Genomic DNA, 24,838 nt, shown 5'->3' on the forward strand with positions numbered 1-24,838 from the left:
GCGTGCCACAAAGACTTGCCAGAAAATTAAATAAATAAATAAAATAAAGGTCTTTCCTTATTTAGCCTTCCTGAGCTAGGTTAGAGTCAACACAGTTAGGAGGCAGAGCGTCAGATAAGTCAACTTTAGAGTTTCCTTTCAGTGCAAGATTCAGATGAAACTTCACTCCTTTTGCAGACTGGAAAATTGCACCTGTGTTAGCTTTCTATTGCTACATAACAAACTACACAAACTTAGTGGTTTAAAACAAATTCCATTTATTATCTTACTGTTCTGTAGATCATAAAATCCACGCAGGCTTGATTCCATTTTCTGTTTAGGGTCTCCCAAATCCAAAGTCAAGGAAGGTGTTGACTGGTCTGGGCTCTTATCTAGAGGTTCTAAGGAAGAACCCACTCCAAGCTTATTCAGGCTGTTGGCAGAATTCGGTTCCTTCCAGTTGTTGGACTGAGGTCGCATTTCCTTGCTGGCTGTTGGTTAGGGGGTCAATTTCAGCTCTTAGAGGCCACTTTCCAATCATTGCATACGGTCCCCTCCAACTTCAAAGCCAGTAATAGTGCAACGAATCTTTTCTTCAAATGTCTCTGATTTTTCCTTCTGCCACCAGTCTGAGAAAGCTCTTTGCTTTTAAGGGCCCATGTGATTAGATCAGGCCCATGCAGATAATCTCCCTATCGTAGTCAACTGTGCCATATATAACATAACCACAGGTGCAATAGCTCATCAAATTCACAGGTTAGGGATTACACCATAACATTTTTAGGGGATCATTTAAGAAATTCTGCCTGCCACAGCACTTATTCAAAAGATGAAAGGAAATGATCTCTTTTGGGGTGGGGTGGGGAGCAAAGAAGGAAGTGGGAATAGACTATCGCTAACTAACCATTTATACCGATAAGAGAAGCCAAGCGTTTGAGATGAGAGTCCTGACCCCATCCCCGGTATTCTATCCATTATATCTTCTGCCACCTTTTGATTGGCTACTTTGGTCACAATGTCCTAACATAGTGCCTTGAGGTAAATGCTCAATCATAAAGACATGTTAAGGAATGCTTGGGGACTAAAAAAAAAACTTCCCATGTTTTAGTTTTTTCTCATTAAACGGTGTGAACACAAAGCTGTCCAAAGCTGTCCGAGAGTGTGGCCTAAGAATACATGTTGGAAAATGCATATTGTCAGATATGGCTCAACTAAGTCAAAATTTCATTGCTCAAAACTTGTAGGACCAGGATAATATTCCCTGTACTCATTTTCTATTTCAGAATTCAACATGAATATTCCTTCACCTGATTTCTCTTCAATGGAGGTAAGACACAGAGCAGCCTCTAGGTTCCTGGGCACCAACTTGAGCTAAAGCACCAGGGCTGTTCCTGAGCAGCTTTTTCATCCTGATGACCTAAGAAGGCCTCAAACTAATAAATCCATCCTGAAAGGGAGGCTGGAACAGGGTTCCTCATTACTGCTGTTTAGCATGTAGATGATTTTCAAAGGACGTGATTTTCCTCTAATTAGGATGACTAATTGAAGAAACTGAGAAGAGGGAACCAACTATATGGGAAGAGAACCTTAAAAAGAGTGGATATATATACATTAGTATAACCGATTCACTTTGCTGTACGCCTGCGACTAACACAACAATGTAAAATCAACTAGACTCCAATAAAAATTAGAAAAAAAAAAAAAAAGAAGAAGAGGGAACTCTCTGCCTTCAGCATCCCTGGGTCTTTTCCTCCAGATGCTTTATGGCCAGACTTGCCAACCATAAAAGAGGGAGAAACTGTGTATAAAATACCTGTAATAGGCTCTGAGCTTCATGGAGAATGGAAAGCAAATTATAATCAATATACATTGAACTTTCATGGCACCATCCTTTCCAAATACCAAGGTACTGCATGCCCGTAATTCCTGGGATGAGTATTATCCCTATTTAATAGATGGGGAGAAACTGAGGTCCTAGAGTTATTGGTTAGTGATCTGACCACCATCCCAATGGCCAGGAGTAGAAGAGAGATTAAACTAACATCTCCTAATTTCAAATCATGTGATCTTTTTGAAACTACAAGGACAAATAGAAAGCTTTCATTCCATGTTATCAAAATTGGAAAGACCTTCAGAAAACTTGCTCTTGGACCCTCTCTACTAAAACGTAGCACTCCTCTACCCCAAGTTGCTGGCAACTTGAGTTGCCAATAAATATCTCTTGGGACCTGAAACTAAGAGGATCCAGGTTGCCTTGACTCCTGAAGAAATTTGCTTCCAAGCTTCTTGCAGCACCATCTCATCATTCGTCTCAGAGAGAACAAGAACACGTGGGAGACCAGGTGTGCTCTCTCCAAGCACCTGAGTTGTTAAGGAGTCAGCTAGATTCAATCCCAAAGAAAGGGCCAAGGAGAAAACGAAAACACAGATGACTCTGATCTGATGACTTGGTAAGGGGATTGGCAAGAGAGGCTCCTACCAGAGGCTCAAACTTAAATGAACAAAACAGAGGGCTATTTCTCATCCCCACATATGTAGGTATCTTCCACCTACTCGTGTCTGGAGGAGCTGTTCTTGTGAGGTCCACCTAGAGCCCCAAAGTCCAGCATATAGTTATTTGGGAATAGTATAGCAATCTAGAAGTAAACTGTGGATAAGACCCCATTCAACCCTTGATCACAATAGCAAAAGGGCAAGGGTGAATGACTTGGGGTGACCTGCTTCCTGAGCACCAGTTTACTCTGAGGTACAGTCACTGCCCTGGGCTTTCAGTCACTGACTGAACCAAAAGAAAATCTGTTGTGGTCATCTACATTATCATGAAAGGACTTTAATTTATACCCGACTTCAAGCATATGTAAGATAAGGCTTATTTAAAGTTTAGCCTTTAGAAAATAATAATCCTTTAGTTTATACTAACCCCACTGTCCAAAGTCCCTCTTGAGGCATTTTTAAGGGAAAAGGTTTATCTTTGTTTATTCTCCTCTTTCTTGCTTGCTTGGGAAAACAATGGTCATCAGCAACACTGGAAGAGTCCCACAAGACCAACAGTGTGGTAGTCTTACACCCTGGGCTACGAGACATGACCTTTGCTCTAGCTCCAGCTCTGCTAGTAAATGTTCCCAGGAGAATCCTTTGATCTCTCAGAGTCTGTTCCCTTGCTTGTGAAGTGAGGTGGTTGGTTCAGATGATTAAAAATTTAACCAAGATACTGCTGTGTCATGCTACATACTTCTAGGGATACAAGATGAATATGACATAGTCCCTGCCTCAAGAAGCTAACAATCTAACTTGGAAGATAAGGCACACATATGTGCACACATGTATACATAAACCCACAATTTATTGTACACAGTAAGCATTATAAAGGATGCAACATGCTCTACAGCCCTTTATATGGGTTAATGCTCACCTGACTGAAAGTGGATGGAAACCAGATGAAAGCTTCATGGAAGAAGAGGTAGCATTTAAGCTGTCTTTCAGGATAACAGGGAGTTTGAAAAAGAGGAAAGTGACCAAAGATTCAGGGAAAGAAAGCAGAGATGGACAAAGGGAAAGGCCTGTAGATATGTAAGGACAGTAAAGCAGGGAAAGTATTTGGAAAATGACAAATAGTCCACTTTGGGTAGAGTGTTTGGGAATAATAAAAAACAAAGCTGAGAAAGTCGAGTCAGACTGTTTTCGAATTGGTAAATGGCAAAACCAGTCCTATGCTTAAGGATTAACCTGACAGTGGTTGGCAGAAGTAAATGCTAGAGGGTAGAGATGGGACGCAGAAGACCAATTAAGAGGTTATTGCAATAGACCAGGTGGGTGGCAATGAGGACCTCAGCCAGGAAAGTGGCAGTGGAAACAGCCCATTAGTCAAAATTTTAAACCAGTACTGTAAGTTGCTATTGACCCAGTTCTCCAAGGTAACATGCCATCCCAGGTGAAAATTATTAAAAAGGAGCACTAGTTTGAATAAAGCTTTCCCAACTTAAGAGAATGAAGAATAAGTGAGCCCAGACCCATGTTGAGCTTAGCACCATCACTAACCTCCAGGCCTTATACTTTCACCAAGGCATTCAACCAATTGTGGAAAAGAAATATACACAGGAGACTCAAGAAACATCTTTTTAATACAGTATCTATTTGTCTTCCTTCTGTCAAACCCTGAGCTGACCCCTTTTTCCCCAGGCTGCCTGGGGAGGTACAGGAAAAGGAACATACAGGGCAGACAAGACACGGGAGAAAGAACTATGGGAGGTGGAAACGGCTCCTTCACATGGCGAAGAGGATGAGAAAGGCCACCATCAGGCAAAAGAGTCCCATGGCTTCCGAGAGGGCAAAGCCCAGAATGGCGTAGGAGAATAGCTGTTGCTTCAGAGAAGGGTTCCTGGGAGAAGGGGAGGAGAAAAGACTGAATCTCTAGTCCGCACAAAGAAAAGGACAATCATTAAAGGTGGACTCAGGGAGAATCCATCTCAAGCTCACATCTCACTTAATGAGATGACAACATCATGCCCCAATTCTTGCTCTGATACACCAAGGGCTCTACAGAGATGAATAAAGGGAGTGGACAATCCAAAATTCTGTAACACAGCCCAGGTACAAACACTACTGCCTCTACTGGATCACCCACATCTTCCTCATAACTTAAGACTCCTGGGTCTGGACACAACTATCCAGGGCTCAACCAGAATGGAAGAGGTATCTGGAGTGGCAGGGCCTATCAGACCAGTGTTTCCAAACTGTAAGCAGCAGAACCCCAAAATACAAAATGCATAAATCTAAAGTGTAATTGTAAAAAAAGTGGGGGTTTTGAAAGTCTTGTTTGATTGGTTTCCCCTTCATTCTCTAAGACAGTCTCTGGGGTATAGCCTCAGAACCCTAGGGCTTTATGTAAAACAATTAGAAAAACACTGTTCTTGTGGACAATGGAGCCAGAGGGACAAATAACTTCTCTCATTTCAAAATAGTCAAAAGATTTTGGGATACAAATGGTCTGTGAGGTTTAGATGATATGATTAAAAAATGGCATAAAGGATTCCCAACTTTGGAAGTCAGTATATAATTTCTATTTCCCTTACTCTGTCACCTCTGGAAGCCTTGATGGATAAGCTAAAGCAATGCCAGCTTTTAACAGAATTGTGGACACAGAAGTTTCTTATTTCATACAAATCCTTAAAAATAACCTTATTTCCCCAAGAACATTAAAAGAACTTGCAGGTCTCTAGAGGATTAATTTAGTTCTAACAGTGAATTGCCCAGAGTTGGTGGGGACCAAATAGTCCCAAGCATCAGGGAGCCATGGGGCTGGATGCAGAGGCAGTTTTCCCAGGAGTGATGGGGGAATTCCCAGGGATGGGGCCAAATGGCAGCGAAGCCACTATGCTGACTGAAGCTCTAGACTGGGGGGAGGGTGGGGGAACGGGATGGGGACGATACTTTTTCTGTAAAGGGCCAGACAGCAAATATTTTACGCTTTGTGGGTCACATATGGTCTCTGTTACCTTTTTATTTTCACGACCCTTTAAAAATGTAAAACCCTTCTTAGCTCAACTATACAAAACCAGGCTGTGGCCCAGATATGGACATCCTGCCTTAGTTTGCTGACTCCTACTCTAAACCAAAGCTGTCCAATAGAACTTTCCAAAATGGCAGCCACTAGTCACGTGTGGCCACTGAGCTACATTAAAAGTTACAAAATTTAAGTCTGTGTACTTTCAGTTAATTAAAATTTACATTCAAACAGCAATAGGTGGCTAGTGGCTACCGTATAGGATAGTGCAGCTCTAGAACCCCGTCTCTGCCCAGACCTTTGGAAACATATCAGAGAGCAAATGGTGGGCCCATCTTACCTGGCATAACCAATGATGAGGCTCCCAAACACAGTCCCAATTCCTGCCCCAGAGCCAGCCACCCCTACTGTGGCAGCCCCAGCTCCAATGAACTTGGCGGCTGTGTCAATGTCCCTTGAAATGACACTGGTTTGGAAACTGCGGCTAGGAATAAGTGAGGTGGTCAAGGGACGTGGGGCTGCCAAGCTGCTGTGGCTCTGTGAAGAAGTAGGTAGAAAATTTTTAGGAAACGCTTTTTTCACTTTGGAAACTTGTGTACCATTTAAGTCCTTTATGCTATCAAATCCCACTGCTTCTCCCCCATACAGAAAATCTTTTAACTCCCTGGAAAACTCCCTAAAATGCTGCCAAGCAGAACTTTTAAATGCAAGAGGTGGACGTCAAATACCTTCAAGATTCAGGTATGATCTAGAAATGTTAAGACTGAAGCCCTAGCCTGTTCTTGATGCCTTGAGAAGATCATCTTCCTGGGACTAAACACTCCCAACTCAAGTCAGTACAGTAAGTCAAGTAATGGCAGTTATCAGCAGCACACACGGACATGCGCTGCCAGTGGCAGAAGCTGGAACATTAGGGTACCATATATGGAGTCCTCAGCACTCCCCCTACTGGTTCTGTCAGGTAACCCTCCCCACCCAACCCCACCCCACCCCACCCCTCCCCCACAGGCCCAATTCCACTTATTACGAACCTCATCTGTCAGTGTCTCTGGTCGCTTCAGCACCACTGCAGACAGTGATCGGTTCAATAGTGGAGAGGTTCTCCTGATCTAGTGGGAATAACACAAGGCCAAGAAAGTCAAGGAAGGCTGTGGAGAGGAGTTTTAGAACCACCCCCAACTGTTACTCAGATGCCCCATTCATTTGCTAGAACTCAGAATCTCAAGAGAATCTGGAATTATTCTTTTATTTTTAAGCAAATTCTAGATTCAAGAACGGCACCATTTCTCTTGCTTCCTAGGCTTCTCCACTGATTTAAGGGAAGAAAGTCTACTTCCTTTTGGAAGGAATTACCTACCCTTGCTATTCCCTTTTACAGGCCTTGAGAACGGGAAAAAATTTAAGCCTCAGAAGCATTTACTTCGCTCAGCAAGAAATCTATACATATACTGGTAATGGCCAGCCCATTAGAAGGAAGCCAATGACTGGAACATCTTCCCCTGAACACACCCTTCTGGAAAATAGGCACAAAAATCCATGCTGAAAATTTACCCCATCCTGGTAGCCTTTTCTGACTAACTCCAAGCCAGTGTCTCCAAAGCAGACAACATGGTGGTTAACAGCCAGGGCTTTAGACAAATATAACTAGATTCAAATCTTATCTCTGTATCAGCTCTGTGATCTTAGGACAAGTCACTTAAATCTTTCTAAGTCTGCTTTCTCATCTATCAAATGGGAATAACATAGCTCAGGCTTGATTTGAGGAATAAATAAGATTATGTATACAAACTGGTAAACTCAGTGCCAGGCACGGTAAGTGTTCAATAAATAATAGCTACTAACAGCATCACTCCTTTTCACTTACGAGTGAATGAACCAATTGCCTCCACTATCTAATAATTTGTAATTTCTTCCATGCTGTTGCTTCTGAGTCATATATTTTCCCAATGTGTATTTTACCTTCCCACCCAAATTTAAGCTTCCAGAAGGAACTCCTAGCTATGGCTCTCTGACACTCAGGACAAGATCCTGTAAACAGTGCATATTCAGTCCAACTTAGGATATTTAACTCATGTTTACCATTTCTGGTGGGGTTCCAGTTTACAAGAACACAGAGTTTCAGTCTAGAAATAACCTGATCTTAGCCTAGGTTCTCATTTATACTCTTCTTCTAATATAGTTGGATGAGAGGAATTAACTGGCCTTCATGGGACACAAGGCAGGGAATGCCTGGGAAGCATTCATTCTCTCCTGTCAGGCTAGCACAGCAAAGGGCCCAGCTGTGAAGAACAAGGTCGGAGAAGGAAAAGACAAGATGCCTCTCCTTAAAAACTTTCCTGGAAAAGGCAGGTACTCACCAAGGAGGAGGTGGAGATGAACTTGGCGCAAGCGTACATTTTCAGGTGCTGAAGGGCCGTGGCAGGAGAGCTGCAATTACAGAAGCAGCATTGTCAAAATTGTCCTTGCTTACCAAAGGACATCCTTATTAGCAGAAAAGGTGCTCTGGAAAATTTAAATGGCCCAGAGAGCAGTGACTGACCTCAAGTCTCAGCAGAGATGGAATTAGAACCCTGAAGTCAGGATTTCCTCCACACAGCTTCTAAGATTTCCTTATAATCAAGTGACTTCTCCTGGTCTGAACAAGAAGCCCCTTGGTCCCAGCTTTAAGACCTGTTATCCCAGACTTCCCTGGTGGCACAGTGGTTAAGAATTCTCCTGCCAACGCAGGGGACACAGGTTCAAGCCCTGGTCCGGGAAGATCCCACATGCCGCTGAGCAACTAAGCCCGTGCACTAAGCAACTAAGCCCTACTGAGCCTGTGCTCTAGAGCCCGCGAGCCACAACTACTGAGACCGTGTGCCACAATTACTGAAGCCCGTGCACCTAGAGCCCGTGCTCCGCAACAGAAAAGCCACTGCAATGAGAAGCCCGCGCACCACAACAAAGTGTAGCACCCGCTTGCCACAACTAGACAAAGCCTGCACGCCCCGCGAGGACCCAATGCAGCCAAAAATAAATAAATTAATTAAAAGAGAGAGAGAGAGAGAGAGAGAGAGAGAAGACCTGTTATCCCTTTCCACAGACTCATGCTGGGGTTGTCAGATGAATTTCCCCAGTATCTTTTGCCTAAGTTTCCCTCAGTCTCTTACTCAAAAGAAACTCTTCTCAAGGCTTCATTGGGCCTCAAAATGTTGCCCTTTAAAGACTCTTGGGGGAATTCCCTGGCGGTCCAGTAGTCAGGACTCTGAGCTTCCACCGCAGGGGGCACGGGTTCAATTGCTGGTCAGGGAACTAAGATCCCGAATGCCATGAGCTGCGGCCAAAAAAAAAAAAAAAAAAAAGAAAACTTAAAAAATGCGTACTCTTGGGTCCCACCTTAGACTTTAGACTTTCCAGGTCAAGATCTCTGGGAATAAGGCCCAAGTACCCTCTATTTCAATGAAGCTTCTCAAATGATTCTTAGGTACATAGCATGTTCTTAAAAAGTCTTGAAACTATGGTAGTGGTACAGCCAGGACTTGAACTCTTCTCACTCTTTTTTCTTTTCTCACTCTTAATGCTTTCTAATATGCTACAGGTTGAAACACTCAGTGATTACTTAGTCCTGTTAAATGACACTTCCTTGAATGAGCTGGACTAATACTTTCCCAGATTACACTTCTGAATGCAGAATCTTAGTTACTCTTATATTAACGGATGTCTTCAACTCCTGTTCTGTCTAGAACTCTGATTTCTGCCCATACCCTAACTCTAACCCAATTGTGCTGCCAGACTATTCAGGTTTTCTTGGGTCAAAAATCCAAAATTTCGGGCTTCCCTGGTGGCGCAGTGGTTGAGAGTCCGTCTGCCGATGCAGGGGACACGGGTTCGTGCCCCGGTCCGGGAGGATCCCACATGCCACAGAGCGGCTAGGCCCGTGAGCCATGGCCACTGAGCCTGCGCGTCCAGAGCCTGTGCTCCGCAACGGGAGAGGCCACAACAGTGAGAGGCCCGCGTATCACAAAAAAAAAAAAAAAAAAAAAAAAATCCAAAATTTCTTTAAAGCTTTAAAAAAGGGAAGACTTTTTTTTCCCCAAGGCAACAAAACCTCAATATCATCATTTGTAAAATGTAGTTCTTAGGCGGATTAAATGAAATAACATATGGAAAGTGCCTGATGTGGCACTGAAGGGAACCTGCATGAAGTGGCGACCCCTCCACTGGCCACCTAACCTTGGCCAAGTCTGCACTTGTTAACCAATATCACCTTGGGCAACAGCACTACCCAGATTCATGGGTTTCTTCCTCCGTGTAGATGGGCCAAGGAGTTACAGGGCTGCTACTTAACCATTCCCTTTCTTAACCTTCTTTCCCTCTCGTGGGCAGAGTCCGGGGACTCCCGGTAAACCCTTGACAGGAAAGCTGGCCGGTTGGTGCTACCCCATGCTGGCCCCAGCCCTTTTCAGGCCTCCTGCCTCTAACGGAAAACCCTCAGTGTCAGCCCACGACTTGTGCTTTTCCCAACTTCACCGCAGTGGAAGGAAAAGAACGGCGCTGAGAGACAATCAGTGGTTCCAAGGAAACCGGCCTCTTTTCTGCTATCGCTCTCCCAGGCCACAGTCTGAATGGAGGAGGCGTTTTGGCTGTTCTGTTCATTTCTACCACTTTCAAGGTTTACTTTTTAAATCGAGAGGTGCTAACTAGAGGGGGTGGTGTCTTGAGACGATCCACAATCTCCATTGTTCGGCACCTGAAGTCCTGGGGCCAAAAATCTAGAGGTTTCAGAATAAGAAAGGCACGAATCAGGATGTGAAGAGAAAGCGGAGATAGGAGGGGAGAGTTTGGGGGTTGGGACAGTTCTGAAAGGACAAGAGAATGAGAAAAGAGCGTTTGTAAAGGATGAGTCGGGACAGGTGAAATGAGCACCCCGGCATTTGACTTTCGCCAGCTCCAAGGCACGCTCCCCCAACCCACGAGACATCCAAGATGGCGCCAGGCCCGCGCGGTTGGAGGTCACAGGCACGCGGAAGGGGCAGCCCTAAAGCACGGAGATACGGAGGGTAAGGGAGGGCATGAGGACCCGGGTGGGAGCATGCAAGGTAAGGCTCTCAGAGCATTGGCGCGACGTGGGGCGCCTCGGGCGCGCGCGTGCGCGGCGCGAGGCGGGAGCGAGGGCCCAAGGCCTTACCTGCTCCCAGGGCCGAGAAGACGAGAGAGAGGCGGGGAGAGGGCGGGAATAGCGAAAGGAAGGCTGTGCTCATGCGCGGCCCGGACCAACGAGTCGCTCTGCCAAGGATAGAGTGATTGCAAAGTTGAGGGTCGGCCCAGGCGCCACAGCGCCGCCTGCCAGCTCTGTGGCGACATTCGGCCAGTCATTCCACCTGGCGTTTGAGAGGAGAAACTGCAGGCGGAGCCGACCGTGTGCAGAAATGAGGGCACTCCGCAGTGTAAGCCGATCCGTAACGTGGCCTGCGGTTTGCTCTGCACGGTATTTGGGATCTTGGATTTGCTTCCCTTTTTCAAGCATGCGCAGTCACATTAAAAAAAAAAACAAAACACAAATAAACAAAACTACCCAGAATTTCGGTGTTAAATAGCATGCGATCAAGATTGGAGTTCAGGGCTTCCCTGGTGGCGCACTGGTTGAGAGTCCGCCTGCTGATGCAGGGGACGCGGGTTCGTGCCCCGGTCCGGGAGGATCCCGCGTGCCGCGGAGCGGCTGGGCCCGTGAGCCATGGCCGCTGGGCCTGCGCGTCCGGAGCCTGTGCTCCGCGGCGGGAGAGGCCGCAGCGGTGAGAGGCCCGCGTACCGCAAAAACAAAACAAAACAAAACAAACAAACAAACAAAAAAAGATTGGGGTTCAGTGTCCAAAATGTATCAGGAGGAAAATGAAGTCACGGGATTCCTTCTGTTGCCGCGGACCCTGGCTTTATGGATGGGAAACTCGTTCAACGGGCGAATAGTCAGCAAAATGCCCCAGCTGCCTCTTGTGGTTTCGCCTTTATTTCCCTCTCCTTCTTTCTTATTCTAGTGATCAGCTAGGAGAAAACCAGCATCAGCGAACGAGAAGATACGGGCTAAAGATGATTAGGACTCAAGCGCCCTGACCCTAAGCCTTCTTTCCTGAGTCATGAGACAGTCAAGGAATAATGGGCATCAGTGACCTGAGGTGAGGTTGCGAGATCACGTCAAGCATGCCTGTGCCTCCGCCCAGGTTTTATTTACACGAGTTGAGAAAAGCAGCCCCCACAGGAGGTGCTCTTATGGAGGCCCCTCGGCTTCTCCCTCGTGTCCTTTTGCTCGTCCTTTCCCCAGTGGGAGGAAGTAGGGGGCTTCCTGGCCCTCACCTCTTATTCTTGGCTGCTTTATCTCCCACATAGGGTCTGACCGGCCCCTTTGGAGAGAGGTCGGTACCCACGTCCCCTCATGTCCAAACCTCGGCCGTTCAGGCATCGTATTTGAACGCAGCACAAGAAAGACGGGGAAAGCTCACCAAACCCCCATAAAAAATAAAAAATAAAAAGAAGGCTGTGGCTGTAAATAAAGCCAAATCCGCCACCCTCTGAGGGGCCGTTTGTCCTCCCCTCCTTGTCCCCGTCCTTCCCGCCGCCCCCTCCCGGCTCCCGGGCCCCGCGGCGCCCCGGCCCCGAGCTCCTCCATTTAATCGGATTTGGGAGAAGGGGAGGATAAATCACGGCAGCAGCTTTACGGTCCCGGAGGAGAGGCGAGCTGCAGCCAGGCACACCCCGGCCGGCGATAAAAACCGCCGCTGAAAGCCCACGGAGCAATTTCCCAGGACCCCGAGCGACGCCATTACAGGAATGTAATTTTGCCCGGATGAGGCCCCGAGTTTAATTATCCTCGCGGAGGAATTTCAATGCGGCCAATCCATCTTGCAGGCGGGCGGCAGAGGGATTTATATGGGCCTGTTATTTCACACCGATCCTGCATCTGCATTTTTATGGCCCTGAACTCCTGAAAGGGAGGGGAAGGAGTGGGGAGAAATCGGAGAAGCAGGCGAGGAGAGACGAGTGGGAGACTTCCCGCCTTTCCTAAATCCACGATCCCAGGCCGATGAGGATTCTCACTGGTTCCCCTGAAACGCCCAGATCTCCCTCCAGTTCCAGTTGTTGACTTGGGGTGGGGTTGGGGGTAGGTGAGGAATGGAGCTGGGCTCCTTGGGAATCAATCAACAGGTATTTACCAAGTACCAAGCGGTGCCAGGCACAGGGTAAAATGCTCAGACGAGAACGGAAAGACAGACTAGCAAGAATATCTCCTCAAGTCCCCAGACACCCCCACCCCGCCCACACTGAATTCCTTTTAGCTCTCGGCTTCATATCTCCGAGGCAAAAAGTCCACAGTTCTTAAGAGGCACCACCACCAACCGGTTGTTGCAGCTGTTTATTGCGACAATTTAGACCACGCTCAGATATCGCTAACAATCCAAAGGAGAATTGGAGAAGGGGCCCGTGGCACAGTCGGCAATGCTTATTTCTCCCTTACCTCCCTGCAGTGGTGGGCTCTGGATTCACATACCTGGTTTCCCAAATCGCTGTGTGACCTTGGGCAAGCTGTTTAATCCCTCTATATCGATCTTCTTTTATGTAAGTTGGGAATAATAATAGTGCCTACTCTGCAGCGAATATTGGGATAATATACGTGAAGCTTTTAGCAAGGGGCTTGGAATTCAGTAAGAGTTCAATAAATGCTAGTAATAGTAATAATAATAGTTTTTTGGTTGGTAGTGGTAGTAGTGTTATAGTTGGGAGCTTTGCAGCTCAATTCTGCTCTGCTCCCTAGAGACTTTATTGCAAGCTTCTTGCAATGATAGCTCCTGAAAGAGACTCAACTATCACTTACTGAACTTTTTTACCTACGTAAATCACACAAGAGAAGTTATTTGACAGGTTAGTTGGTGGAGATCTGTGGGGAGGGCTGAGAATCCTGGGGACTGTTGCTACCAGGTTCGAAAATAGAAATTAAATCGGTAGGCATGAGACTACAGAAAGTGGTTGGAGGTATGTGTGGAGGGGTGAATTTGAAGACAACAAAATGTGATCCAAGAGAACATTAGCTAAGGGTCTAGGGATCTTCTTAACTAAGGGCTTGGGAAAGGGTCCTTCCTTCACTTCACTGAGGGAAAACTGGGGTCCAGGAAGGAAAGGGTGTGGAGCCAGAACTATCCTTTCCAATCAATCCCTTTCTTTTCCTACCAGACCATGTAACAAGGTTGGCCTGATTGGCCAGTTTTCCTAATGACTGTTAGTGGCAGATTCTGACTGGGTAGCAGCCTCCCTGCACGGTGATGAAGACATGAGATTGATCTTTTCTTTCTTAGGATTGGTTAACAACCCTGGGGGTGGGGGTGGGCAGAGACTCATTTTAATTGACTGGATAGGCTAGGAGGGAGGTCCAGCACCTCTCGCGTAGAAATTCTGAGAGCTCTTTTCCATAAAGGTCACCAAGAAAGAGTCTTGATTGGCTTATGCATGTTTGTCTTTGGACTAGAAACACAATAGCTTAGAGAAGAAAAATCGAGAGAATCATGCAGGCAGGCTACAGTTCAATTTGAAACCCAAACAGAGAGAGGGATTCACAGAGAAACAGAAGAGTGATAAAAAGAGGGAGACTAGGACACAGAAACGAAAGAAAAAAAATCTCCAGAGAGAAGAGGAAGGATTTGAATAATTTGTTTTTCATTCCTGATGGTTTAAGAGGAGACTACGTTGTGACGCATTTTGTCAAATGCACATGTTGCCAGATGCACGGAAAGAACAGCTGTCTTGGAGGAATCTAGTCCCAGCCCTGCTACTAACTAGCTGAGTAACTATGCAAGTTACTTCATCTCTCAAAGTTTCAGTGTCCTCATTTGGAAAAATGAGGGGGAGAAGTAGGTGATCCCTAAGGTTCCATCCAATATTAACATTCTAGCATTCTCTTTCTGACAAACAGTTCTGTACAAGTTGAAGCGGTTACTTTGCACTGCCAATAAGGACTATTCTTGGGTCCTGTGCTCCTCTGTTTATTTGTACTTGTTAATTTCAAGCTTCTGGGGCTGGTGGGCACTGACTGAAGGATTTTTCTACTTTCTCTTGCTAAATCAGTTCCCCAGGACAGCATGACAGTGAGCCATCAGTAAGCCTCCCTACTCCTGGAGAAAGAAAACAGTAGATGGAGGAAGAAAAAGGGTCATTAGTATCCAGGATTGCAAGAGAGGAATCAGTGGGAGGGTTGGTGACAGAAGGATGGCCAAACAAGTTTTTGCTGGGAAGAACCTAGACAAAACAGAAAATAAAAGTCATTGTGATATGTTGTGAAGACCTAAGGACAGCAAGTTAGAGATCTGAATCTAGATTTGGGACTGTTCTTTGTTTTGAAAAATTTTATTTATTTACTTATTATTTTTGGCTGTGTTGGGTCACTGTTGCTGCACGTGTGCTTCTCTAGTTGTGGTGAGCAGGGGCTACTCTTCGTTGTAGTGTGTGGGCTTCTCATTGCAGTGGCTTCTCTTGTTGCGGAGCATGGGCTCTAGGCGCACGGGCTTCAGTAGTTGTGGCTCGTGGCTCAGCAGTTGTGGCTCACCGGCTGTAGAGCGCAGGCTCAGTAGTTGTGGTGCGCGGGCTTAGTTGCTCCGTGGCATGTGGGATCTTCCCAGATCAGGGCTCAAATCCGTGTCCCCTACGTTGGCAGGTGGATTCTTAACCATTGCGCCACCAGGGAAGTCCCTAGATTTGGGATTATTCTTAATTATGTGACTGAAAAAATCCCTTCACCTCTCCGGACTTCAGTTTTCTCAACTGCAACTTGTAGGAAAACACTAGATGATTACTGAATTCTCTTTCACTTTTAAATATAAATGACATAGATCTATTCTTCCTGGTTTGCCCTGTCTCCTGTGACTTCAAGTAATCAACCAATATTAACTGAGCATCTACTGTACTATGTGCGAGGTATTGTACTACGTATTGTGAAAGGGAATAAAAAAGGAGAGAGGACAATCCCTTGTCTTTATAAATTTATAATCAGTAGGAAAGACATATATATATATATATATATATATATATATAACTATAATATGCAGCAAGATTTAATAGGTTATATGGGTTATAGGGGTTGAGGAAGCAGTATGACTTCCAGCTAGAATGATCCAGGGGCACCATGATTAAAAAGTAGGTTTTTTTCTTCTGTTAAAAAAATTGCATTCTTTTATGAATCACATAAAGGAATGCAATTAATGCATATCATTTATTCAACAGATATTTTTGGAGATCCTACTACATGCCAGGTGCTGTTCTGGGTGCTGGAAACACAGATGTGAATAAAATAAGACAAAATCCTTGCCTCCTCAGGGCTGACATTTTATATAAATTATGAAGCATAATAATAAAATGGGCATCCATTAAACAACCCCCAGTTTAAGAAAAGAAAAAAATTACTAATACCGCTGAGGGGGGGCTTCCCTGGTTGTCCAGTCGTTAAGAATCCGCCTTCCAATGCAGGGGATGAGGGTTCGACCCCTGGTCGGGGAACTAAGATCCCACATGATGCAGGGCAACTAAGTCTGCGCACTCAAGAGCGCAGGCCACAACTAGAGAGAAGCCTGCAAGCCACAGTGACGAACCTGCGTGCGGCAACTAAGACCCGACGCAATCAAAAAAATACCACCGAGGGGCCCCGCATGCATCTCTCCTATAGTAATCCTTGAATTTTATGTTTATCATTTCAAGATTTTTCCTCAGATTTTTACCGTATTGCTTATTTTGGTCTTTTTTTCCTACCATTCTAAAAGTGATATAATATTGTTTGTATACTTCTTTACTTGCTCATTTCACTCAACATTATGTTTCTAAGATTCATTCAAGTTTAGGTAGGTAGCTATAGTTTATTCATTTTCATTGATGTATAATAGCCCACCAATTTGTTGATTAATTCCCCTGTTAATGAGTATTTAGGATTGTTTCCAGCTTTTTACCATTACAAACAATGTTGCTCAGAGCATTTCTCCTGGTATACATAGGCAAGAGTTTCTTCAGGGTACATATATAGGAATTGCTGGGTTGTAGCACATGAATTTTTCAACCTTTCTGGATAATGGCAAATTGTTTTCCAATATAAGAGTTTATGAGAGTTCGGGTTGCTACCCTATCCTTACCAGCTTTGGTATTTAGTCAATCTGTTGGATGTAAAATGGTGGTTTGAGTTTATATTTAATTATATTTGCCTGATTATTCACAAGGCTGAGCATCTTTCCATATATTTATTGGCCACTCATGCTTCTTCTTCTGTGAAGTGCCTATTCATGTATGTCTTTTGCCCCATTTTCCTATTGGGTTATTTGTCATGTCCCTATGGATTTTAAGGAATTAACAAATATATATAGCCTAGTCTTGATTCTTTGTCAGTGGCAGCTGTCTCCTTCCAGTTTTTAGAGGGGTTGGGATTTTAGTAGAGGCTTAAAGGATGGATAATTTCAGTTCCAGCTCAGACTCTTCAATTAGTTGGATTAATTAATTCTTAATTAATTCATCAAATATTTATTGAATGTCTAGCCAGACATCATGCTAGACTCTGAGAATACAAACATATCCCACATTGGCTCACCCCTTAACCACTTCCAAGATCTAGCTGGGTCCAAGTCACTGACATCTCCTGCTGGACCACTACAATGGCCTCCTAGCTGTTCTACCTATTCCAGTTTAGTCTTGCCAAGGTCTGCTCTCCACCCAATAAGTAGTTAAAGTGATCTTTTAAAATGTAGATCAGATCATGTAACTTAAAACCTCCCAATGGTTTTCCAGTTCTCATAGAAAAAAATTCCAGGGTTCAGCTACATGAGGTTTTGATCCTCAGTCACACTAGACTTGTTCCCACTCAGGACCTTTGCTGTTTCCTCTGCCTAGATCAGTCTTCTCCCAGATCATGCTCACTCTTTCATTTCATCTAGATCTCATCTCAAATATCACCTCCTTAGAGAGGCCTTTCCTGAGCACCTGATCTAAATAGCCACCACTTTCCCTTCTTTATCTCATTATCCTCCTTCATTTTTCTTTTTAGCACTATCATAGCTTTATTGGTATTTCTTATTGCTTTTTTCCCCACTAGAAGATAAGCTTCACTAGTGCAGAGACCTTGTCACCACTGTATCCTCAGCATTCAGAAAAGCGCCTGGCACATAATAGGCTCTCAATAGAAATTTTGTGAATGATTGAACAGTGAATCAGATAGAGTCCTTGCCCTTAAAAGGCAAATAATTTCAACACAATTCAATAGTGTTATAAGATGGGTAAGCACTGGTTGCTGTGGGAACGAATAGGAAGGGCATGTATCCCAGTCCTGAGAACTAGTAGTCAAGGAAGGCTTCCAGGAAGAGGTGACATTTACAAGAAACTTAAAGGACCTGTATAGGAAGGGAATGGAAGGATGTTCCATAGAGAAGGAGTAGTAAGTACAAAGCTTGAAGAGAGGGATAAAGTGGTCTCTTCCACAAAGGGCAAGTAATTCATTGCGGTCAGAATGAACAGTCGTGGGTGCAGCAGGGTGCAGAGACTGGTGGTTAGTGGCTAGATCCTGAAGGATCTTGAGCATCAAACTAAGGAGTTTGGATTTTATCCAGAAAGCATCCAGGAGCCATTTAACCAGGAGAATGAGAAGCTCAGATTTGCACTTTTTTTTTTCCCAGGAGGGGATGTGCTGAGAAATTAGTTTGAACTCTCCAAATGCTTTCACAAACGCAGGGGTCAGACTCTGGGTCACGAACATTCTTCCTAGTTTTACTTAGTTATTTATTTTTTAATATCAGATTTGCATTTTACAAAGATCATTGTAGGTCTAGTGTGGAGAATGGATGAGAGGGGGCAGGATTGGGGGTATGGAGCGCCATAAGGGGCTGTCGTCAGAATCCAGGTGGGAGATGGTGGTGGCCTGAGCTCTGAGGTGATGGTGGTGATGGGGAGAAGTAGAGAGCTCAAGAGGTTTAGAAGGAAGAAGCAGTGGGCCTCAGTGATTGTTGTGGGGGATGAAGGAGAAGAGAGCTGTGAAGATGGTGCTCAGTTCTCTGGCCAGGGTCACTGAGTGGTGCGATTCTCTGGTTGGAAAAGGGTCAGAGGGTTAGAGTGAGATGAGCAGCCCCACCCCCTAATATTCGTGGGGCCCAAGGCAAGATAAAAAAATAGAGCCGACATACCAAATGTCTAAATATGTACAAGTTACAAATCAAAGCTAACAAACTGTTACATAAAACGTGTTCTACCCTGTTATCTTGACAAATATATCAATATCAGCTGGGAGACTTATATTTAGAATCCTGGGACTCTTCCAGCCCCAAGTCTGACCCTCAGATTCTCTTGCCATTCCTGGCTCTGTCCCACTACCTGAGGGGCCTCACACCAAGGAGCGTACTTGGGGCAGCCTCACATTTGAACTCCACCCCAACAGGGCTGGTGGTGTGCTCTCTGGCAGCTCCTTCTGTACTTTCAGGAAATCGGACCCCAGGAAGAGGTCCCAGAAGTGGGCTTGGCGCTGCTTGGCAGCACCCTCTGGCAACTGGAGCATGGTCTAGGAGCAGGGAGGCATGAGCTCTAGGTAGGCACATCCCCTTGGCCTTGAGTTATCCTCCCTCTGCAGAAGGAAGAGGCCCTCTAAAATAGGTGCCCAGGGTAGAGGTCCCTCTTGCCGGGTCTAAGGACATGGACTCTGAAATCAGATAGACTGGGTTCAAATCCCTATTCTGATATTTATTTACTCTTCTTTGAACCTGGGCAAACTCTCTGAGCCTGTTTGCTTTCTTGTAAAACGGCAATAATAATATCTACCTCATAGGGTTATTGTGAGAATTAAATAAGCTAATATGTGCAAAGCACCTGCCATTTATTTTTATTTTATTTTTATTATTATTTTTAAAATTTATTCTTGGCTGCATTGGATCTTTGTTGCTGTGCGCGGGCTTTCTCTAGTTGTGGCGAGCAGGGGCTACTCTTTGTTGCAGTGCGCGGGCTTCTAATTGCGGTGGCTTCTCTTGTTGAGGATTGCCGGCTCTAGGCACGCGGGCTTCAGTAGTTGTGGCACAAGGGCTGCTCAGTAGTTGTGGCTTGGGGGCTCTAGAGCACAGGCTCAGTAGTTGTGACGCACAGGCTTAGTTGCCCTGCGGCATGTGGGATCTTCCCGGACCAGGGCTCGAACCCGTGTCCCCTGCATTGGCAGGTGGATTCTTAACCACTGGGCCACCAGGGAAGTCCAAGCACCTGGTATTTAATAACCACTGCTCAGTTTACATTGTTTTTCTTCCCACTCACCACCATGTTTCCCTCAAAGTAACCATGGAGGCTGGGGAAAAATATGAAGTTTGTTTCAGGTAAATTTTTCTGGGAGGAGTGGGTCCAGGAAAAATGAGTTTATAAAGGAAACAGTAATAATCTAGGCAACAGTAATCCCAGCACAGCCTGGGACCATATGGGAGAAAGAGGGAGAGTAAATTGTCTTGTATGCAGATGAATGAGTAATGGTAATAGCGTAATTGCTTTTACAATCTGTTTGTTTTGCTGAGGGTAGCAGCTGGTTACTGTTTTGATTCTTGCTTTTCAGGTTAAGATACAGCAAGAAGGTGTGAATAATCTAAAAGAATAGAAAATCCAAACATAATTTCTTGGGGACCAGGAACATGGTCAAAGAAACACATGGTTGCAAACACAGATGGATTCTGTCTTGCAAACACAGAGACTGGCCCTGTTATTAAGCTGATCTTGTATTGTTGCTTAACGTGTGTAGATTCTTAACCACGCGCTGTCACTCTTGCTACTCCTGCAACTGGAATGCCCTTTCTCTCCTTCTCAGCCATTCCAAATTCTACTCTTTATTTCAGGCTCACTCCTTCCATGGTAAGCATCCTTGCCCACAACCCTCCCCAGTTCTTCTGAGCTCTTCCTAGTCTATAACACCTAGAACTTATTCATGGTCTTAACACGTATACTGTCTCATATTGTTCTCTTATCCTTTAAAATTTTTTTTAAAAAATTAATTAATTAATTTATTTTTGGCTGCATTGGGTCTTCGTTGCTGTGCACGGGCTTTCTCTAGTTGTGGTGAGTGGGGGCTATTCTTCATTGCAGTGCACGGGCTTCTCATTGTGGTGGCTTCTCTTGTTGCGGAGCACGGGCTCTAGGCACGCGGGCTTCAGTAGTTGTGGCTCACGGGCTCTAGAGTGCAGGCTTAATAGTTGTGGCGCACGGGCTTTGTTGCTTCGTGACATGTGGGATCTTCCTGGACCAGGGCTGGAACCCGTGTCCCCTGCACTGGCAGGTGGATTCTTAACCACTGCGCCACCAGGGAAGGCCCATCCTTTTTAAATTTAAAAAATATATATTTATTTATTTTTTTGGGGGGAGCGGCATGTGGGATCTTAGTTCCTTGACCAGAGATCAAACCAGCGCCCCTACTGTGAAAGCATGGAGCCTTAACCACTGGACCACCAGCAAAGTCCTGTTCTCTTATCCTTTTATGTATGCAAGTCTTGTCTCCCCAATGAGAGTTTAAGCTTATTAAGGGAAGGAACTACATTTCTATTTCTCTTCCATTTCCCATAGTGTCTATGTATTCATTTAATATACATTTACTGAGTTCCCAAGTGCCTGAACTGGGGTTCAGGTACTGGGGATACAAAAATGAAATATATATATATATATATGTATATCTCCTTTTCACTAGTGGAGCTAGTAATGGACTCACGGTTTGATAACTGCCTACAGAAGTGTTGAGCATATAATGGTTCCTCAATAGAGGTTTGATGGATTGATGAACCATGCTGCTTTTCAACTAGGCATTCAATGAATGAATGAATGAATGAAATAACTGGATGACAATCCCCTGATGCAGCTGTTCCAGGTGTACTCCTACTATATGAACCTAGTTCTAGCAGACGCAAAGGTGTGAGACTTGTTTGAGGGGAGAAATGCTCTTTAGAGTCATCAAAACAGAGAGCCTACTGTCTTTTCAAGGCAGTGTTCACTCCTTCCCTTAAGGCCTAGTGATTAAACCACAAAACATTTTACAGGCATTGGTGAATACCTTTTGCCAATTTGTGTCATTCAGGTTGTGAGTTATGAGAACTGTCCATTCATCATGGTAAAAAACAGCTATTATTGAATACTTACTATGTGCTGGATGTTTTGCTGATTTCTTTACATGAATTATCTAAATCCTAACAACAACCCTATGAAGTCGGTATGATTATTGTCCCACTTTACAGAAGAGGAAACTCAGGCACAGCTAGGAAGCAGGAAAGACAGGACTTGAATCCAGGAAGTCTGATTCCACACTGTGCTGGCTACACAATGAATTGGGAGAGTGGAGAGCTGAGTTCTTGAGCCAGCCCTGCTATTTGCTTGCTGTGTGACCTGCAGAAATCCTCTCAACTCTCTGGTCCTCGGCCCCTTCTGATCACCAGTCTTAAAGCCTCTTCTTTTGAATTCAAGTCCTCTGGTCTTTCTACCACCCTCAATTGCCTAAATCTGGTGGTAATTTCCTGAATCTCATCTTTCATCTCCTTGTATCTCCTCTGATGCAATAGTATCAGAGGCAGCTTGTGATACTGTGTCATTCATAAGAGGAGTATCCTTTTTGAGAAGTTATATATGAAGACCTTAATGGCTTCGTGAATGTCTTGGCTGATGGGAAGTATGGAGAGATCTGCAGAAGGACCCCTGAACCCAATTTCTTCCTGTGACTCCATCCCTCAACTCCTAGTTAAATAAAAATATTTCCTAGTATACAGGATGCTTGTTATCATGGGTCCATTCAGAGCTCATAGCTCATAGCGGGATCTCCTCCTCGCGAGCTGGGTGACTTGCTCTCTGGGCAGGACCGGCTCTCCGCGTCCCTCCACCACCTGACCCCGCCGGCTCTCGCTTCCTCCCTTGCCATCCCCGGGCCCTTTCTTCCACATCCACTCCTCCTAGCTCCCCCTCGATAATCTCCTCACATCTCTTCAAATCCAATTATCGAATTAATTGACGTGCTAACCGAGAGGCAAACAGAAAGGGGCGGCAAACACCGGGCGTTTGAGGTTTATCCTCCGGCCTCCACAGGCCCCGGCCGGGCGAGATTTACTGGGCCTCGAACACGGCGACAGTTCAAAGCTTTGATTAATCATGTTTTTCTCCCGGCCCCATAATTTAGTTGCTCTTTTTCCCTCCCAGACTTTTTTTTTTTTTATCAGTGTAAACAGAGACGTAGTCCTCATCAGCTTCAATTACAAATATTAAGCCCCCGGACAGCAATTTGACAGAGAGAGGCCAGCCCCCACTCCGTCCCGCCCCCCTAAATCATCCCCGAATTAACATCACAATCGGCGGCTGGCGCGCGTTCAGATTTAAATGGTGGCATATTGTTCGCGGATGGTCTAGTTCAGACCAGAGGGTTCGCAGCTCCAGGCGGCAGCCCCCGCCTCTCACTCCGCCGCTCCCCTCCTGCCTCCGGGGTGTTTGTGACTCAGGAACCGCGGGAGGCTCCGGCGCCCTGTCTCCAGCAGCTGAGGCTGCAGGCGGGGGTGCGCCGGCGTGTGGGGCAAGCCGGCTGGTGAGAGGGGTAGGGTGTGGGGTGGTGCGAGTCAGGCACGGGGAGAGGAGCTACAAACGTGGGGTGGCGGGGAGAAGGGCAGAGGCTGGTGAGTTTGGCATGGGGCGGGGGGAGAACTAGGTTTATGCAAATGAGATGCAAATGAAGGCGCGGAAGCTGCGGGTTTGGGAATGCCACGATATAGCCCCTATATGGCCGCCTTGACCCTTCGCAGGGTCTGCAGGGCACCCTTGGGTCGTGGTGGAGTGGCCAGGAGGTAGGGAAATCTCTTGCTCTTTGAGGCTTGCGGTATGAAAGAAGAACTTGGGGCAAGATTTCTCCGTTTCCTGAGCATGTTAGAGAAAATTGGTCTTAAACTACAGCCGGGAGGCTTGAAGATAGGCCTCAGAAAGGACTTCCTTAGTGGGAAGACCAAGCGTGAGGCTGGAATACCTCCTGGAGATTTTTTGGATTAGAAGACCTTCGAAGCACCAGATTTCTCTGAAGGCGTTTTGGGGAAACGATATGATACTTCTTTGGCTCTGTACCACTGTGGAGGAGAAAAGGGAGAGTCATTTCCTTGACCCCATTAATCCTTTAAGAATGAAGGAGCTCAGGAAGAAAAATGACAGTTCAAGAGTGTAGGTTTCCAGATATTTTCATATCCACCTGTCTCTCCGGTGTTGCCCACATCGATTTCCAAGACCTCATTTCTGCCTAGCAACATCACAACCAATCAAGATGCAATTAGGCTTGGCAGCTCGGCTCATCCTTAACTAGGATTGGCTGCTCACAGTATGCGCATCCCAAGTTTTCATTGGCTGACGGCCACCTGTATGGAAATGAGAATTACAAGGGACTCAGCCGCTTCTCTGCGACGTGGACCTGTGGCTTAATGCACTGAAACTTGCAAGCTCAGAGCCGGAACTCCTGGGCTTCTTCCCCCAAAGAGATATCTCAGACTTTTCCGTCGGCGCCTCTGCCTGAGGCCTAGTCTGAAAGAAATTCGACGAAATAACGCATAAAATAAGGCGAATTTGTATGCTTTTTGCGTCTGCTTTGCCTTCTCTCGGTTCAATGTCAAGATTTTGCCTCTTCCGTCCAATGCCACGACAGTTCTTGCCCCTTTCTCTCTTCCACGTCCATCTAAGGGGCGGCTTCTCTCCGTGTGGAGTCCCTCAGTCCCTGCCTCCTGTTGCCTCAAATTCTCCCTTTGGGCTCAGCTCCTCCAAATTCCCAATTGCCCCCTTCGTCCCATTCAGGATCCAGGCATCTCACACAACGATCTAAAGCCCAGTTTAGGAGGGAGTTAGAGGAGTGGAGTACTGTCCCCCCCCCCCAAAAAAAACCACCCTCCATCCTCACTCCCCATCCATTTTCTCCGAGGGAGCCGAGTTTGACAGCGAATTCATTCCGAGCGGGGAGGGTGATTTATTCTTCAAATATACCGACAAGTGCGGGCATGATGGAGCCCATTAAAATGTTGGGAGATTGTTTTTATGATTGAAGTCTGTATTACTCCAACCATAAAGAAAGAGAGCAAGGAGTCATTAGCATTTTCATGATGGTGTATTTCTGCTTGTCTCCCCGCCATCACTCATCTTTACTGCCCGTCCCTTTGCTCTCGCTCTGCTACAACGAGGAGAGACTGCAGCCTGAGTTGGGGTTGGGGGTGGGGGAAGGTGGGGGGCCAGAGATCCCCCGCCGCTCTGCCCTTCACGCCAAATCCTCACCCTCCCTGGGACGCAGATCATGGGGTGGGAGGCCGAACGCAGACGATGATGTGCCTCAGCTTTCTCCTGCCGCAGGCGCTTCCTGCCCTCTGA

At 45.8% G+C, this 24,838-nt stretch overlaps 1 protein-coding gene and 1 long non-coding RNA gene across 9 annotated transcripts; one reads left to right on the top strand and one right to left on the bottom strand.

The window, feature by feature from the left end:
• Positions 1–4,082: 4,082 nt before the first annotated feature.
• On the bottom strand, positions 4,083–10,711 carry ATP5MC2 (ATP synthase membrane subunit c locus 2). 7 transcript variants are annotated; one of them, XM_004274239.4, is made up of 5 exons: positions 10,650–10,711; positions 7,840–7,909; positions 6,514–6,591; positions 5,823–6,019; positions 4,083–4,357 (listed from the first exon to the last, which is right to left on the bottom strand). In XM_004274239.4, exons 2-5 carry the CDS (start codon positions 7,876–7,878, stop codon positions 4,243–4,245), a joined length of 429 nt encoding a protein of 142 aa, XP_004274287.1. In that variant the 5' UTR covers positions 7,879–7,909; positions 10,650–10,711; the 3' UTR covers positions 4,083–4,242. The 7 variants fall into 7 exon arrangements, with proteins under 7 accessions (XP_004274287.1, XP_049550417.1, XP_049550414.1 ...); XM_049694460.1 differs by lacking the exon at positions 10,650–10,711 and adding an exon at positions 10,163–10,181; XM_049694457.1 differs by lacking the exon at positions 10,650–10,711 and adding an exon at positions 10,140–10,161.
• Positions 10,390–24,684, top strand: LOC117202985 (uncharacterized). 2 transcript variants are annotated; one of them, XR_004485527.2, is made up of 4 exons: positions 10,390–10,521; positions 11,494–11,631; positions 12,979–13,069; positions 15,722–24,684. It is a non-coding gene; the product is annotated as an uncharacterized LOC117202985 (long non-coding RNA). The 2 variants fall into 2 exon arrangements; XR_004485528.2 differs by lacking the exon at positions 12,979–13,069.
• The last annotated feature ends 154 nt before the right edge of the window (positions 24,685–24,838 follow it).

This window comes from Orcinus orca, chromosome 11, assembly GCF_937001465.1.
Source record: "Orcinus orca chromosome 11, mOrcOrc1.1, whole genome shotgun sequence".
In the NCBI taxonomy this organism is placed as follows: domain Eukaryota; kingdom Metazoa; phylum Chordata; class Mammalia; order Artiodactyla; family Delphinidae; genus Orcinus; species Orcinus orca.